We start from the raw sequence: 18,082 nt of genomic DNA on the forward strand, positions 1-18,082 counted from the left end.
CGTTCCAGAATATTTTCGTATTTAAAACTTCAATTGCGATGATGTCCCTTTGGGCCCTGTTTCTTGATTTTCTCGAAGTAAAAAGGACCAATTTTAATTAGAAAGCATGAAATGACCCTAATATTCAAATCCGATCTTTTGATAAGTTGGTTGGCATGAATTTATCAACAAGCAAAAGTTTGATATTCACGCAAAACGTAACGCGTGGAATGTGTCAAACGCAAAAAAAAAGGTAAATTGGCATAGACAATTTTCAGTAAATAACTACGGAAATCTTTAAAGAACTTTAATTGAAGCTGATGAGCAGATTTTGTTGAAGCTGGGACGTTACGCCAATAAATAGAAGGAAGTTGTTTTTATATAAATTGTAAACCCACGTACCTAAAATGAAAAAAAAACAAAATACTTGAACTTATTAATCCATGTTAAATATATCAGGTTTTGTAATTGTTTGCATCACACACTTCTGGTAAACTTTTTTTTTGTTCTGTGTTAGTGATTACATGCTTTTGTTTTTCTATCGGATATTTTGCCTAATTCAGATAGATCCTAATTTTCGCCACTTCCACAAGCATTAACCAATAACTCTATGCTCTGGCTTATTTTACCGGTAGCTCTTCGAAAAATATTTCTTTACATTTTTTTTAGTATTGATTCAACATTTTTTTGTGTTCATGAATATTAGAAATTTATGGAAAATATAAATAAATACAAAACTAAGTATTGGTACGAAATTGTTTTAGTTGGTTCAAAAGTGTAACGGTCAAACGAACTGGTTCTTCTGATCATTTAGGAGAACTTCATATAGGAGAACATCAACGTTTCTCAAACTGAACAATAGTTTATTTTTACCGGTTCATAACTAAGTTGGTTTTAGTCAGTTTGCAAAATTATTTAGTTTCGTTGATCTGTCATTCTTTAAAAATAATAATGTTTTTTACACTGACACTGCACAGGCGGAACTTTTTTGTTCTTTTCAAAAGTTTATCGGATGAGTGAACCGGCTTTCTTTATCACTTATTTTGGTCCTATGTTTAATCGTTCATAAGAATAAATAAACAATTATCAAGCTGGACAGCAAAATTAATTAACCGGTATTCATAAATTATTGTTTTTGATTAACCGGGTCTCAAAATTATCTTTTTTTGTCGAATGGGCATCCATTTACTAGTGGGACGAATTTCTTGATTTTACCGGTTCGAAAATAAACCGGTTTTCCAATTCACTTATTTTATTTTTTGTGGAAGGTTAACTATAAGAAGTAATTATAAAACAACTATTCTCAAGAGATATACTGTAATTATTTAACCGGTTAAAAAACAGATCGGTTAAACAAAACGGTTCAACAAATAATGCATTCTCCACTTGTTTATCATCATAATGTATAGAACATCAGCATAATATCAGTTGGACGAAATCCTTGATTTTATCGGTTCAAAAGTGAACCGGTTGAGCAAACCGGTTCGCAAAATAATACATTTTATTCATGTTTAATTTCCCATGAAAATAAATTATAAAAAAAATTAACGATTTCTAATCGGAATTATAAAATATTTTTTACCGGTTCAAAAATGAATCGGTAAAATGAACCGGTTCGGCAAAATGAACGTTTCTATTGTACTATTCGCTTCTCACTCAAAAAAAAATCTGTTATCTCCATTGGTTCCTTTTTGGACGTTGGAGGGTAAAAAACATTCCCAAATTGTCCACTTCCCCAGGGGCACCAGGATTCCGGAACGGTCCTGAAAGTGGCCAATGTAGCCCATAGGAAGTCAACTTGACTTCTAGTTAACTTATTCTAATAAATAATAAAGTTTTTATAAGCTTTGAACGAATATCATGCATGTTAAGACTTTTTGCCACCTTTTGTACGGAGCCGCATCACTGTGCATCACCGGGGAACTTCTTTTGCGGTAGATAAAAATCCAAAATTCCACTCAATTCGTCACTTTTCACTTTTTTCCCTTTTTCACAAAACATTTTAGAAAATTCGTGACAGCTAAAAAAAAATACTTCCAATCGCTCGCAGAGCACACTACGATCTCATATGATGTTTGTTTATTAATTATATTTATGTTCAAAACTTAGTTTTGAAATGTCTGCGCAGAATTAGGACCACTATTTAATACCGGTTCCTAATTCTGCGCACCTAAGAAGAACAAGAAGATTAAAAAAAGAAGAAGAAAACTCAATTGTTTTTTGCCGATCCTGATTCCTCGAAGACAGCAGTACAGGATGCGCATGGAAAAGCAGACATTCTCTTCATTATTCATGTCGCAAAATGCTTCAGCTCATGAAGCAACTTTTTAGCAGTTTCGCTAACGGACACAGATTTCAGGCAATTTATGGTACTTGCAACATCATTTTATTTTTTTTACAAAATAATGATCGTTGATTTGAAATTTTTTTCTTCACAAACTTTTTCATTACTATTGAAGCAATATTCAAAAAATGTTGGTCATAGTAACCCTTGAATTATTTAAGTTAAATAAATTATTCTAGTTTGTCATTCCGTTGCAACCACACGTGTTTTCCTTCAGGTTATGGGCCTGTGGCACCATAGCAACGGACAAACAGTTGAAGAAAATTTTTTCGCCGATGTGAAGAATTGAAAATTTCAAGATTTTTATACAAGAAGAAAATTGATGTCGCTCCAGAGAACTCCAACACGAAGCATGAACGGTAGCAGCTCAGAAGCACTTCCAGGCGCCGGAGGTCCGGCCGGAACAGCAGGAGCAGGAAGCCAGCAAGCGAATTCCGTTGGAGGAGCACCGGTGGCGACGAATTCAAGAATCCTACCAGCGGGAGGAAGCCTATCGTTGCCATTGGCGGAGCGGTTACGAGGGCAGGAAAACTACAGCTCCTGGTCCTTCGCAATCAAAATGGTGATGATCCGAGAAGGTACGTGGGCGGCCATCAAGACGGACAACCCGACGGAAGAGCTTTCGGAGCGTGCGCTTGCAACCATTTGTTTGAGCATCGATCCGACGAACTACAGCCTTGTCCAGAACGCTGCAACGGCCAAGGAAGCATGGGACAGTTTGAAGGCTGCATTCCAGGACAGCGGATACATCCGGGAATTCGGACTACTTCGGCAACTGACCGGAGTAAAATTAGTGGATTGTGCTACGGTGGAGGACTACGTCAACCAGCTGATGTCCACCAGGCACAAACTGGCGCAGATTGGCTTCGAGGTGAACGATCGGTGGATGTCCAGCATTCTGCTGATGGGCTTGCCGAAACAGTATGAGCCCATGATCATGGGCCTGGAAGCGTCCGGGATCCAGATGCGAGCAGATACGATACGTGCGAAGATACTGCAGGATGTAAAGTGGCCTGACGACTCTGGAAGCGAGTCTGGACGGGCGTTCTATGGCCAACCCGGAGCGAAGCCAAAGTCAACGAAACCGAACAAGAGCAACGTGAAGTGTTTCCGGTGTAACCAGCCGGGTCATTACGCCTCAGAGTGCCAGCGAGAAGGCAAAATGGAACCACGAGGACACCGCAGCGGCGGGCAACAAGCACCGAAGAAGTTCGACAGACACTCGGCGTTCATGGTCCAACATCGTCGTGGAAATCCGGGTGAGTGGATTTTCGATTCCGGCACGTCGTCCCACATGTGTCGCGAAAAAGCAATCCTGAAAGAAGCAGAAGAGGTGAGTGATAGTGTCATAGTTGCAAACAACATGGAGACACCAGTCGTTGCTAAGGGCAACGTGGTAATCAAAGCCGACTTGGGTGATGCAACCGAAGTGCTCGATGTTTCGGAAGTGCTGTGCATTCCGGAACTGGCGATGAATCTTTTATCCGTGCACAAGATCTGCAGTCGTGGTCATCAGGTGGTGTTTTCCAAGGACGTGTGTGAAGTTTTCGACCAGACCGGTCGGATTGTGGCTGTTGGTGATCAGCAAGGCGGACTATATCGTCTCCGCCAAACCGGAAGAAATGTATCGTGCATCGCGACGCCCAAGGAGGACATCGGATTATGGCATCGCCGCATGGGGCACTTGAATGCACACAGTTTGAAGCAACTTCGCAGTATGGTCTGTGGTGTGCAATTCGACGAATCCGATATGCCGGCGTGCATTCCGTGCTTGGAAGGGAAGCATCAACGTCAACCGTTCAAATTCAAAGGGGCCAGAGCAGCAGAGGTGTTGGATCTCGTCCACAGTGATCTGTGTGGTCCCATGGAAACGACTTCCGTAGGAGGCAGCAAGTACTTCCTTACCTTCGTCGACGATTGCAGCAGGAAGTGCTTTATCTACTTCATTCGATCGAAGACGGAAGTGCTGGAATGCTTCAAAGATTTTCAAGCGTATGCAGAGACCCAAACAGGTAGGCGAGTGAAGCGATTGAGAAGTGACAACGGGACGGAGTACGTGAATCAGGACATGAAGCGATATTTGCGGCAATGTGGAATCCGACACGAAACCAGTGTGCCGCATAATCCGGAGCAAAATGGTCTGGCAGAACGGATGAACCGGACCCTCGTGGAACGTGCTCGTTGCCTTCTATTTGATGCAGGATTGGACAAATCGTTTTGGGCCGAAGCGGTTGGAACAGCGTGCTACCTCGTGAACCGTTCACCAACGAAAGGTCTTCAAGTGACTCCGGAAGAAAAGTTCTGCGGAAAGAAGCCGGACCTATCCAATCTGCACGTTTTCGGTACGAGAGTGATGACGCACATACCGAAGGTAAGAAGGAAGAAATGGGATCCGAAATCGGAGCAAGGCATCTTTGTCGGATACGCAGCGGGAACGAAAGGCTATCGAGTCTACAATCCGAAATCCAGGAAGGTGTATGTGAGTCGGGACGTTGTGTTCCTGAACGAAGGCAGCAGCGAAGAACGACTGGAAGCTCCCGAACCAGAGATACTACAGTTTCGGATGGCATCAGTGGACACCGACCCGGAATCCGAGCAAGGCGGAGAAGCTACCGTAGCAGAACCATTACCAGCGAATGAAACTGGCGGCGGAGTGCTGTCGGACCCATCACAAATTGCGCTCCCTCCACAACCAGAGGACCCCCAATGTGTGGTAAGGCGCAGTGGCAGGGAGCGCCGTGTCCCAGGCAAGTACAATGATTTTCAGTTGAGCTTCAGTGCCGTCCCTCAAAGCATTTCCCCATCTCAGGTACTTCTGGATGAACCGCAGTCGTTTAGAGAAGCGATGCAAAGCGATGACAGGAACCAATGGTATGAAGCAATGAAGGCAGAGATAAAATCCCACAGCGACAATGGGACCTGGGAGCTCTGTGCCCTACCGGCGGGGCGGAAAGCCCTAAAATCGAAATGGGTGTTCAAGCTGAAGACGAAAGCGGACGGCTCGATCGAGCGGTACAAAGCGCGATTTGTGACGAAGGGCTACTCGCAAATCAAAGGAGTCGACTATGGAGAAACCTACTCTCCAGTGGTCCGATACTCCACGGTCCGTTACCTGATGGCAGTAGCAGCGAGGTTAGGATTGAAGATCCATCAACTCGACGCAGTGACGGCCTTTCTTCAAGGTGACTTGACGGATGAGGAGATCTACGTGGAGCAACCAGAAGGCTTCGCAATCCCTGGCGGCCAGGTGTGTCGTTTGAAGAAAGCGCTCTACGGACTCAAGCAAGCGAGTCGCGTATGGAACAAGAAGCTCGATAATATACTCAGGGAAATCGGTCTGCAGCAATCGAAGATGGACTCGTGCGTGTATTTCCTGATCGACGGCGACAAGATTCTCATCGTGGCCGTGTATGTGGACGATATGTTGGTGTTCGCCAACGATGATGAAATAGTCGACGCGTTGAAACAGCAGCTAATGGTCAGATTCCAGATGAAGGATCTTGGCTACGCGGAGCAGATCCTCGGAATGCGGGTCACACAAGTTGACGGGAGGATCACATTGGACCAGGAGAAGTACATCGAGCAACTGCTCGAACGGTTTGGAATGAATGACTGCAATCCTGTTTCCACGCCGTTCGATGCAAGCCAGAAACTGAGCAAGGAAATGAGCCCGAAATCGTCCGATGAAGTCGAGAGGATGGCGAATGTACCCTTTCGCGAACTCGTCGGTGGATTGCAGTTCGTGGCTCAGTGCACCAGACCGGATATAGCATTCGCGGTCAATGCAGTCAGCAGTTACAACAGCAACCCGGGAGAAGCTCACTGGACGGCAGCCAAACGCATTCTGCGGTACCTGAAAGGAACGAAGGATATGAAGTTAGTCTACAGTAGCGAGAGTGAAGAATCGTTCCACGGATATTCGGATGCAGACTGGGGAAACGATCCAGAGACCAGACGATCCGTAACAGGCTACGTTTTCAAGCACTCGGGCGGTGCAGTTGCATGGAGCTGCAGAAGACAACCCACCGTTGCTCTCTCCACAACGGAAGCAGAGTACATGGCGATCGCAGCCGCGGGCCAGGAAGCTCTATGGTGGCGCTCATTCCGAGCAGAGCTCAGTGGCCTCACTACCACAGTTGAAATGCGTTGCGACAACAGAAGTGCAATGTGTTTAGCCGAAAAAGAAGTCGGTTACTCGGCGCGGACGAAACACATCGATCTGCGTCATCATTTCGTCAAGGAGCAGTTGGAGCAGAAAACTATTGCCCTACAACACGTTCCATCCGAAGGTCAACTGGCGGATGTCCTGACGAAGCCGGTTCCGTATCCGAAACTCCGAGAAGCAAGAAAATCACTTGGGGTTTCTCAAATTCAGGGTTAAGGGGGGATGTTGGTCATAGTAACCCTTGAATTATTTAAGTTAAATAAATTATTCTAGTTTGTCATTCCGTTGCAACCACACGTGTTTTCCTTCAAAAAATATATTTGAAGCTAATATTGAACTAGCGTCCGTGATTTTGTGGTATATTCGAGAAAGTGCGCCGAATTAGGGACTGCGCAGAATTAGGGCCGGCCACGGTACCATCTTCCATTGCTTCCTCGTCGTGAGAAGGAAAGGGGAACAAAACAAAGTTCGTATCAATATCAATCGTGTCGGTGCCTTCTACCATTAGCATTAGCATTAAGCAAGTCGCACAAATTCGTAGAATCGTGTCGGTGTCTTCTGCGCTTTTATTCAGCATCTTAAAATTAATGAGTGCGCTGAAGACACTAACACGATTCGTTGCGAAACCGCAGTTTTATTCATGATTCCGCACTTATGCTTACTGCGAAAGGGGTCCAGTGGAGTGGGAAATGTGCAATAAATCAAGTCCAATGAGAGATGCACAACCCTAAACATAAACTCCACTTGCGTGGGAACGATAACCACGCGAAATATGAAGCAGAACCAAACCCACCAGCTGTTGCACTTACCTACATTCGTTTCAGATACATGGGCACTCGAAAGCAACACCTATCCTCTTCCAACACCGGAGGAAATCTTCAGCAAAGTGTCTGGCAGTCGAATCTTCAGCATCATCGACCTGTCGGACGCATACCTGCAGGTGGAGGTCGACGACCAATCCACCGGGTGTCAAATCAGCCCCCGGCGCGTTCCAGCAGCTGATGGCGAAGATGGTAGCCGGTCTACGCGGCGTAGTTTTCCTCGACGACATTCTGGTGCCCACAGCAAGACGCTCGAGGAACACAACCGAATCCTGCACATGCTCTTCCGGCGCCTGCGGGAATATGGTTTTCACCTGCGAGTGGAAAAATGCCAGTTCTATGAAGATCAGCTCAAATACCTCGGACACATCATCAGTGCCAGGGGTATCTAACCGGATCCAGCGAAAATTGCAGCGAATGTGGAGATGCCTGCTCAAACCGACGTGACCACATTGCGCTCATTCCTGGCTGCAGTCAATTTCTACGGAAATTTCGTCCGTGAGATGCATCAACTACGTCATCCGTTGGACAAGATTGGGCGGTTCTACGTGGCTTGGAGCGAGGCTTCGAGTATTCTGAAATTTATATAATACGATTGTATAACATTTTGCTGCAAAATGTTCCATATTTTAATAAAAATACTTAAATAAAATACTTACATTTTATTAAAATCCTGTTCGTGTTTTTTTTTTCGAACACTTAGCGCGCGCGGACGAGGTATGGGCCGTTTGACACGTTTGACAGCAGATCTGAGTCAAACACTGAAGTAAAAAACGATTTGATTTTTCTTAGTGGCGCAAAGCGGGATTAAGCGGGATTAGGCAAGATTAGCAAAGATTAGCTAACACGGGGAAACGAAATAACTCAAAATCGAGTTAAAAATTACGCATAACGAAGTACTGTTCAAACACTACTGGTTTGGATACTTTTCTGTTCTTGCTTTTGAATACATTTTACCTAACTTGGAGGTATATTCAGAACACTGCCTTTTGAGTTAATTGGGAGTTTTGACGTTTTCGATTTCGTTTTTGCTTCCTTTCTTTAAGAGTATCCAAAACTGAGAGTTGGGCCTTGACTCAATTTTGGATGAAAATTTCAATCAAGTGCCATTGCTCATTTTAATCTCGTTATAAACAAAATGCGAGTGGACCAATAAAGTCGCAGAGCGAAGCAATAATAATGGTAAGTTGTTCGTTGTCATTTGTACTTTCAATTTATGCTAATTTATCATCAATTAACTTTTAGGACACCCACCAAAAACCCGATTGAAAATGAACAACCAAGCATCCTTGGCACTTCATCTTCCGGAGCAAAACATCTGGAGGAATACTCAAATTACGGACTGAACGGTGAGTGAAATTTAGTTTATTTAGGTGGAATAAGTGTAGCTTATAGCAAGGTTTATTGTAACGAAAATATATCCCTTCACTAAACAGGCTTTCAATGATTGAATCGTTTTGGGGCACGGAAGCAACTGCCAAGGAAACAATGGCAACATCCCGAGCATCATAAAGGATCCGGACGACTGCCCAGGAAACTTAAACATAACAAATAAATATGTGAATTAAATACTATTGTATTGTGATTGTGAAATTGAATAAACACAAAGTTGTTAATTATGTACTTTTCTTTACCACAAAAACAAAGAAAATCCGCAAAACCCGAATTTTTTTTCGAAAATCCAGCTTCAGCGAAAGACTTGATATTGAGTAGTTTTTATCCAATGACGACTAATTGCAAAACAGTTTAAATTCACTCAAACCGAAGTTATCGTAAAATAACTCAAATTTGGGTTTTTCACAAATAACTCAAATTTGACTGGTTTTACTTAGGTGTCAAGATGGATGAAAAAGACCTAATTTTGAGTTATTTCGTTTCCCCGTGAAGATTAAGAATGATTGATATCAAAAGATTAAGAGTGTCTACCCCCCTGTGTTTTCTCCATTTCTTGCAACATAAACAACATAGTTATCCAAATTTTGCTCAAACAGCATCACATTAGGCAAGGAATCATAATGCCCACGCTTTTTGCACCATTTCTTTACAGAAACGGAGAATTGACCTTCTCACCATACTAAAATTCAGCTCATTACTACAAATCTAGTACTACACCGAACGTGCTCCATTGACCTTCTCACCATACAAAAATTCAGCTCATTACTACAAATCTAGTACCACACCGAACGTGCCCCATTAGGCAAGGAATCATAATATCTACGCTTTTTGCACCATTTCATTGCGAATAAGGTCAAAATAAGGTACACCGGGGCAAGTTGAAACGGGTGGGGCAAGATGAAACACGAAGTTTTGAAATAGATTTCAACTCGGATTTCAATACAATTTGGAAATTTAACCATCGCTAAAAGATTGTTTGAATCAAAAACTATGTGTTATGAAGATCAAACTATTTATCATCATTAGTAAACATCATGTTAACCCGCTGTTTCATCTTGCCCCACTCGTTTCAACTTGCCCCGGTGTACCTTACGGGGAATTGACCTTCTCACCATACTAAAATTCAGCTCATTACTACAAAATTAGTACTTCACCGATTTGTCCTATTATCTCAGTTCAGAAGCATGCTATCGAAAAACAATGTATGGATGAATTGGCTTCTTTAGCGGTGTTGAGATAATTCCATATTCTGAATCTGCATGCAAAACTGGGCCGAAATCCAAATTTTCATGAATTTTCGTGGCCGGGAACCTATTTAAAAATCAAATTGAAGTTTGTATGGGAGCGATTTGTTGAAACACCCCTCGTCGCATTTTGTACTGGGCGGAGCTGTCAAGCAGTTGCCCAGCTGTCAAAAGGTGATTTCAAAAAATATCTTTGAAATTGATTTTAGGTATCAAAATAAAGTTCTTTCGAGGTTGCTCATTAGCCTTCTAAGCAACTTCATTTTTAAGTAATTTTGGAACTTGAAAGTTCACATAAGCACGCTGGATAGCCTTCTAAGCAGCTTCTGACAGAACTTTGACAAAATTCATACAGAAACAAAAATGTGTTTTTCAGAATCACAACCCTGTTGGTGGGTTTGTGTTTCACGTCTGGAAATTGCTTCTGATAATTACAAGGATAATAGGAAGCAATCAGTGAAGTACTAGATTGAAAGTAGTGAGCTGGATTTTTGTATGGTGAGATGATCAATTCTCCATTTCTACAATGAAATGGTGCAAACAGCGTGGGTTATATGATTTATTGGCTAATTTGATGCTGTTTGAGCAAAAGTTTAGATAACTGTGCTTTTGTATTATTTTTTCTTGCAACTTCAACAACACATTTATCCAAACTTTTGCTCAAACAGCATCAAATTAGTAAAGAAATCATATAACCCACGCTGTTTACACCATTTCATTGTAGAAATGGAGAATTGATCATCTCACCATACAAAAATCCAGCTCACTACTTTCAATCTAGTACTTCACTGATTGCGTCCTATTATAATTTCACACATGTCGCTGCTTGAAGAATTCATGTACTTGGGCTCACTGGTGACCGACGACAACGACACCAGCAGAGAAATTCAGAGGCGCATTGTGGCAGGAAATCGTGCCTACTTTGGACTCCGCAGAACTCTACGGTCGAATAAAGTTCGCCGTAACACGAAGTTAACCATCTACAAAACGTTGATTAGACCGGTCGTCCTCTATGGGCACGAAACATGGACCCTACGTGCAGAGGACCAACGCGCCCTTGGAGTTTTCGAACGGAAGGTGTTGCCACAGACAAACAGACGTAACACTTCGAACATTTTTTGATTCAAATCATAGTCACGGAAACATATTCGCCCAATGCTGAAAGGACTATGTTTGGCCGACTACCAACTAGGTGGCGGTAGTGAGCAAACGTCAAACTCAAATAAAAACGATGCGAGCGCCACGGTTGGGCAGTTGGCCAACTATCAAATTTTGAAAAAGGCCGTTAAATCGGTGTACGATGGGATTTATCAGAGTGTTACGTCTGTTTGTCTGTGGTGTTGCGTACCATCTACGGCGGAGTGCAGATGGAAGACGGGACTTGGAGAAGGCGAATGAACCACGAGCTGCATCAGCTGCTGAGAGAACCAACCATCGTCCATACCGCGAAAATCGGGAGGCTACGGTGGGCGGGTCACGTCATCAGGATGTCGGATAGCAACCCGACTAAAATGGTTCTCGAGAGTCATCCGACCGGTACAAGAAGACGTGGTGCGCAGCGAGCTAGGTGGGTCAACCAAGTGGAGGACGATCTGCGGACCCTACGCAGAGTGCGGAACTGGAGGCAAACAGCCATGGACCGAGTGGAATGGAGGCGGCTACTATGTACAGCAGAGGCCACCCCGGCCTTAGCCTGACCGGTAAGGTGAGTAACATGTCGCTGCTATGTAGATTTGAACTGGATCCTCCTGCGTGATAGCCTGCCGACTTACCGCTGCGCTGCTGAAAACACTTGACAAAGTCAAGCTAACTTCACTACTGTACAAATGTGCAAAACTAGCTGCCGACAGAAAATCGATTCAAGTCAGACTTTACCTACTGTCCACTCAATCGCAGCTGTAGTACTGTGGTTGTTACAACCCCACGGTGTTGTATCGCTCCTATTGATCGTACCCCCATCTACGGAGTGGCCGTGCGCCGATGGATGACAATGGATAGGGACTATTGTTCATAGAGATGGATTGAGGGAGAGGTAAAAATGTAAACAAGCCAGCAGGAGTGAATAGCAAAGTCATTGAAGACACATGCAATTTGGAAAGCTAAAATTTGATAGTTTATTTACTTCTTAATAATTAAAAATTTGCTTAAACTAAATCATTATATGCTAAAAGCGAACAATTTAGTGCGACACAAATTAAGACTAAAGCTAACCTAAATCTATATCTAATTTCAACACGAAGACCTACAGGTAAATGAGACAAACTTGCTTAAATTGGATAAAATATTTATTAAATAACATGCTATCAGACCTCACAACGCTAGTCAGGGATTTTGGATCGAGTTTGGACATAGGAGGGACAAAGAACACGAAGATTGACTAAACGTGAGTAGCAACTAAACAAACAAAATATGAGTCTTATAATCGTAAAATTTCATGCAGGATATTAAAATATCTCCAAATACACGCGGATATTTAAAATCTCGGAAGACCACTCTTTCTTCGCCACCGAATTCTAACATCTTTTAATATCGTTTATTGGAAGAGGTGGAAAATGTCCAATCCGATCGACCACAACACCCCGACGACCAGCAGAGGTGCTAAAGGTAAGCAGAAACCCGAAAAGACACGTATTTCCCGAAAACAAAAATCGAATAAAGACCCCCCGAACGACCCCAACCCCCAAAACAAGACTTCTATCGCCGGTGATGTTGGCAAAGCGCGAGTGGGTGAAAATAAATCACCAATTTCGTCCCGGATTCGAGCCTCGTCTAAGAGAAGAAGTTGTGTTATGTGCGCGGGTGTAGATGATAACCGGATGGTTCAGTGCGTCACGTGTAACTGTTGGTGCCACCTTGATTGTGCAGGAGTTACTCAGGACGTCGAGAGTTGCGAGTGGAGTTGCCTGAAATGCGAAACCGCGAAGGCAAAGCCCGGTAAGCAGAAGACGTCCAGAACGAGATCCAAAAGCGCAGTGGAAACGGCGAAGTCAACGAAAGCAAGTGCGAAGAAGAATTCTGGCAAGCCAAAGACGGTGAAGGATTCAACTTCCAAGGACCTCCGAGCGGATCGTAAAGCTACTGGTGGGGAAAAATCAGCGAACCTGGATGCCATGCTGCTTGCTGAGATCGAGAAGAAGATGGCCACATCGGCCAAAGCGAAGTCCGTGAAATCCAGTTCAACCTGCAAATCGGGTCTCTCGCTGAAGCTACAGATGCAACAAGTGTTGGCTGAAGAAACCTTAATGCTGGAGGAGATGAAACGTAGACGAGAGTTTATGAAGAAGAAGTTCGAGTTGATGGAGGAGATTGCTGAAGTACGTAGCTGTCCAGTCCCAGGTGCCAAAGTGACGGATCCGCTGACAAAGGTGAAAGGTTGGCTACAGAAGCTGATTTCATCCGATAGTGAATCTGAGGACACGATCGAAGACGGCGATGAGGATGACAGCGACGATACTTCGAGTACGACCGATTCGAGCAACGAGGATACGATCGACGAAGAAGGAGAATCATCTGAAGGTGTGGATCAGGAAAGCGAAGACAAGGAGGATACGAGTGACTCAGAAGGTTCGAACGAAGATGAAGACTGCGATGATCACGAGGACCCCTTCGCTCCACGAGAACGTTCAACACCTGTTGCGAGAAGACACGGCGCTCTAAGACCTGGAAATCACTCTCGGTCCAAAACCGATCTCACACGTGAACAAATTGCGGCACGACAGGTAGTGCAATGCAACCTGCCTAAGTACGATGGCAATCCAGAGGAATGGCCGATGTTCATATCGACGTTCGAAAGTACGACTAAGATGTGCGGCTACAGGGATGAGGAAAACATGATCCGTCTCCGGAACTGCTTGAAAGATGAAGCCTTTGCTGCCGTGCGAAGTTTTCTCATGCATCCGTCGATGGTGCCGAAAGCGATCAGCGTTTTGAAGCTCAGATTCGGCCAACCGCACATGATTATCAGCACATTGCGCGATAAGGTTCTGGCTATGCCACCAGTCAGATCTGATTCTATGGAGAAGCTAGTCGACTACGCTCTAGCCGTGCAGAATTTGTGCTCTACAATCGACGCTTGCGGAAGGAGAGAGTATATGCGAGATGTAACGCTGATGCAAGAGCTTGTCTGTAAACTTCCACCGGCTATCAAGTTGGACTGGGCAAGGCACAGCAAAAAATTCGTGAAGGTTACCCTCACTACATTTTCCGATTGGATCTTTTCTATTGCGGAAGATGCAAGCATCGTTGCAAATCCCAGAAGATCTAACAGTTACGAGCAGGAAACACGGGGTAAGCGTCACGGGAAAGCTTTCGTGAACACCCACGCTGAGGCTTCTGCATCCGCAGCAAGTGGCCATTCCATGGTTGCTGGCAATCGAAGGCACAATACTCCCCTCGATAAAGGGCCCCGAGAAGAGCCGAGCAGCTGCCCCCTTTGTAAAGGGAACTGTCGGACAGCTGCTAAATGTAAGCGGTTTCTGGATCTTTCGTACGAGGCAAGATGGTCAGCGGTTCGTGAATTCCGACTTTGTCGCAGGTGCTTGCGCAAGCATGGGGGTAATTGCAACACCAAGTTGTGCGGAGTGAACGGCTGTGAATTTAAACACAACTCACTTCTGCATAAAAACCTCGTCGCTCCAAGTGAACCGAAAGCTAGTACGGGACAAAACAAGGCAAATGAAGAGCGTAGCGTAAACACACATCAAGTGGATGCTGGCCTGGAGCTGTTCCGCTACCTCCCTGTAACGTTGTTCGGGCCAAACACGAAGGTGGAATGCTTCGCATTTCTCGACGATGGATCCGAGTTAACGCTATTGGATGAACAGATCGCAAAAGAGTTGGGTTTGGCCGGTGATGAACAGCCATTGTGCTTGAAGTGGACGGGAGGAACTCATCGATTCGAGGAAAAGTCAAGACGAGTAGGTGTTGGAATTTCCGGGATGAACGGCAAAAGGTTCGATCTGAATGGCGTGCGAACTGTTGAAGCGCTTGAGTTGCCGTGTCAAAGTTTGAACGTCGATGCCCTGAAGAACAAGTACAATCACTTGAAGAATGTTCCAGTCCTCTCCTATGATCGTGTGCGTCCAAGGATCTTGATAGGGGTCAAACATGCCAATGTTTCGTTGGTGAGACGGAGTCGCGAAGGAAAGGAAGGTGAACCTATCGCTGTAAAGACCCATCTAGGCTGGACAATTTTTGGCAGTTGGACAAGTCATGAAACAGCGACCGAAGGAAATTATACGTACCACATCTGTACATGTAACCATTCCAACGATGAGCAACTTCACCGAGACGTTAAGCAATACTTCAGCTTGGACAGTCTGGGAATAATATCACCGATAAGCTCAACAATGTCCAGAGATGACGAAAGGGCGTTGACATTGCTGAACTCTTTAACGCAGATGGTCGGTAACAAGTACGAAACCGGACTTCTATGGCGATTCGACAACATTCGACTACCCGATAGTCGGCCGATGGCTCTGCAACGCCTGAAGTGCCTGCAAAGGCGTTTAGCTAACGATGCCAATCTGAAGTTGGCCTACAACGAAAAGCTAACCGATTATCAAGCGAAAGGATACATTAGGAAGGTGACAGCAGAAGAGTTGGAGCAGAAGAAGGGCCGAATCTGGTACTTACCAACATTTCCTGTGATCAATCCCAATAAACCAGGAAAAATCAGGATTGTGTGGGACGCAGCAGCGGTGGCTCATGGAGTTAGCCTGAACTCGGTATTGCTCACTGGTCCAGACATGCTGAGCTCGTTGGTATCCGTACTGAACAACTTTCGGGAGTATCGCTACGGTATTTGCGGAGACATCAGGGAGATGTTTCTCCAGATTGGTATTCGCCCTGAAGACCAATTTTGCCAACTATTTCTGTGGAACGACAGCGTGAACGAGGAAGAACCGAGTACATTCGTGGTCTCTGTTATGATTTTCGGAGCTCGTTCATCACCGACGACAGCACAATTTGTCAAAAATCAAAATGCTCGGAGGTTTCAACTGGAGTTTCCTACAGCGGTCGAAGTCATCGAAAAGAAGCATTATGTCGACGACATGCTCGCCAGCACGGAGACGGAAGCTGAAGCTATTGAACTGGCACAATCTGTTAAATACGTTCACGAGCAGGGAGGTTTCGAGATTAGGAACTGGGTTTCAAACTCCTCCAAGGTTCTGAGCTCTAGGCGAGACTCCCACAGGAGAAATATCTTTGAACCTGACTGCCGAAATCTCGACCGAAAAAGTATTAGGGATGTGGTGGAATACATCAACCGACTGCTTCACGTTTAAGATCTGCAGGTCTCGGTTTGATACTGCGCTATTTGACGGGAGTCGATCTCCTACCAAGCGAGAGCTGCTTCGCATACTTATGAGCATCTTTGATCCCTTGGGATTAATATCCCATTTCCTAATGATACTCAAGGTAATGCTCCAGGAAGTATGGCGTTTGGGTTTGAAATGGGACGACCAGATAGGAGGTGGACAATTCGAGAGCTGGAAGGATTGGACAAAGCTTCTACCGAAGCTGGAGGACCTGCAGATTCCTCGATGTTACCGGCAAATCACGACCGTCGGGGTAAACAATCGGATCCAGATGCACACGTTCGTAGATGCGGGTGATAAAGGTATGGCGGCTGTAGTTTATCTACGATTCGAAGAGCACGGACGTGTAGAATGTGCATTGCTTGGGGCGAAGACACGCGTTGCTCCCCTAAAATATTTATCCACACCGAGATCAGAACTCCAAGCTGCTGTAATTGGCACGAGACTAGCGAACAGCATATTCAAATCACTATCGCTCTCAGTGTCTCAACGTTTCTTTTGGTGTGACTCCCGGAACGTCTTGTGCTGGATACGTTCTGACCATCGCCGGTATAGTCAATATGTTGCTGCAAGAGTGAGTGAAATTCTGGACACTACCGACGTCACCGAATGGAACTGGGTAAAATCGGAATGGAACGTCGCTGATGACGGCACCAAATGGACAAGCCAGGTGCAGTTGAAGGCAAGTGATCGCTGGTTTCAAGGACCGGAATTTCTGCAAAAACCGGAGGAAGAATGGCCTGTGCCGTCTCACAATACATCAGAGACAACTTCTGAAGAGATGCGGTCGAACGTTCTAGTGCACGTCCACGGTGAAATTGTGGACCCAATTATCGTGGCAAGTAATTATTCGAGCTGGCGACGTCTGGTGAAAGTAACGGCATACGTTCAACGATTCGTGAAGAACCTAAAAGCAAAACATCAAGGATCACACATACAGCAAGGACCGTTAACAAGTGAAGAATTGTGTCGGGCTCAACAATATCACTTTCGTCAAGCTCAAGCAGATGTGTTCACCGAGGAGTTGAAGATACTACAGTTAGTGGAAGAAAATGGAGTCAGTAAGCGGAAACAAGTGCCAAGCAGCAGTCGTATCTACAAGATGAGCCCGTTTTTGGACGAGAACAGGGTTCTGCTCATGAATAGCAGGGCCGCTAAATGTTCTTTCCTGTTTCCGGACGAGAAATTTCCGGTCATACTTCCTGACAACCACCCCGTCACTAATCTAGTTCTGGCGGATTTTCACGAAAGGTATCATCATCGAAATTATGCAACAGTGGCGAATGAGGTTCGCAGGCGATATTGTATTCCAAGGCTTCGTCAAACGCTACGAAAAATGAAATGCAACTGCCAGTGGTGTCGAAACCGCGATGCAACACCCGCACCACCCGAAATGGCTGAACTTCCAACGGCAAGAATGGCTGCTTTCACCAGGCCATTTTCCCATGTAGGCGTGGATTATTTTGGGCCAATTGAAGTCGTAGTGGGTCGTAAGGTCGAGAAGCGCTGGGGGGTCTTATTGACGTGTCTGACAGTTCGGGCTCTGCATATAGAAGTCGCTAACTCTCTTAGCACCAGCTCGTGCATGATGGCTTTGAACAACTTTGTGGCACGCCGGGGTACTCCAGTTTGCTTCTACAGCGATAGAGGGACGAATTTTGTTGGGGCATCTAAAGAACTTCGTGATGCTCTACGCGCCATAGACACTCACGAAATGGCGAAGGAGTTTACAACACCTACAACTTCCTGGAAGTTCAACCCACCTGCCAGTCCGCACATGGGTGGCAGCTGGGAAAGACTTATTCAATCTGTTA

General features: G+C 44.9%; 2 protein-coding genes across 3 annotated transcripts in view; one reads left to right on the forward strand and one right to left on the reverse strand.

Moving 5' to 3' along the window:
- Positions 1-18,082, reverse strand: part of LOC109414244 (uncharacterized) — a 93,012-nt gene that overhangs the window by 30,111 nt on the left and 44,819 nt on the right. The window lies entirely within an intron of this gene.
- Positions 11,863-16,235, forward strand: LOC109425399 (uncharacterized). Of its 2 annotated transcripts, XM_062852090.1 has the most exons (3): positions 11,863-12,196; positions 12,256-12,331; positions 12,389-16,235. In XM_062852090.1, exon 3 carries the CDS (start codon positions 12,501-12,503, stop codon positions 16,233-16,235), a length of 3,735 nt encoding a protein of 1,244 aa, XP_062708074.1. In that variant the 5' UTR covers positions 11,863-12,196; positions 12,256-12,331; positions 12,389-12,500. The 2 variants fall into 2 exon arrangements, with proteins under 2 accessions (XP_062708074.1, XP_062708073.1); XM_062852089.1 differs by having other exon boundaries at positions 11,863-12,331.

Source organism: Aedes albopictus, chromosome 2 (assembly GCF_035046485.1).
Source record: "Aedes albopictus strain Foshan chromosome 2, AalbF5, whole genome shotgun sequence".
Classification (NCBI taxonomy): Eukaryota; Metazoa; Arthropoda; class Insecta; order Diptera; family Culicidae; genus Aedes; species Aedes albopictus.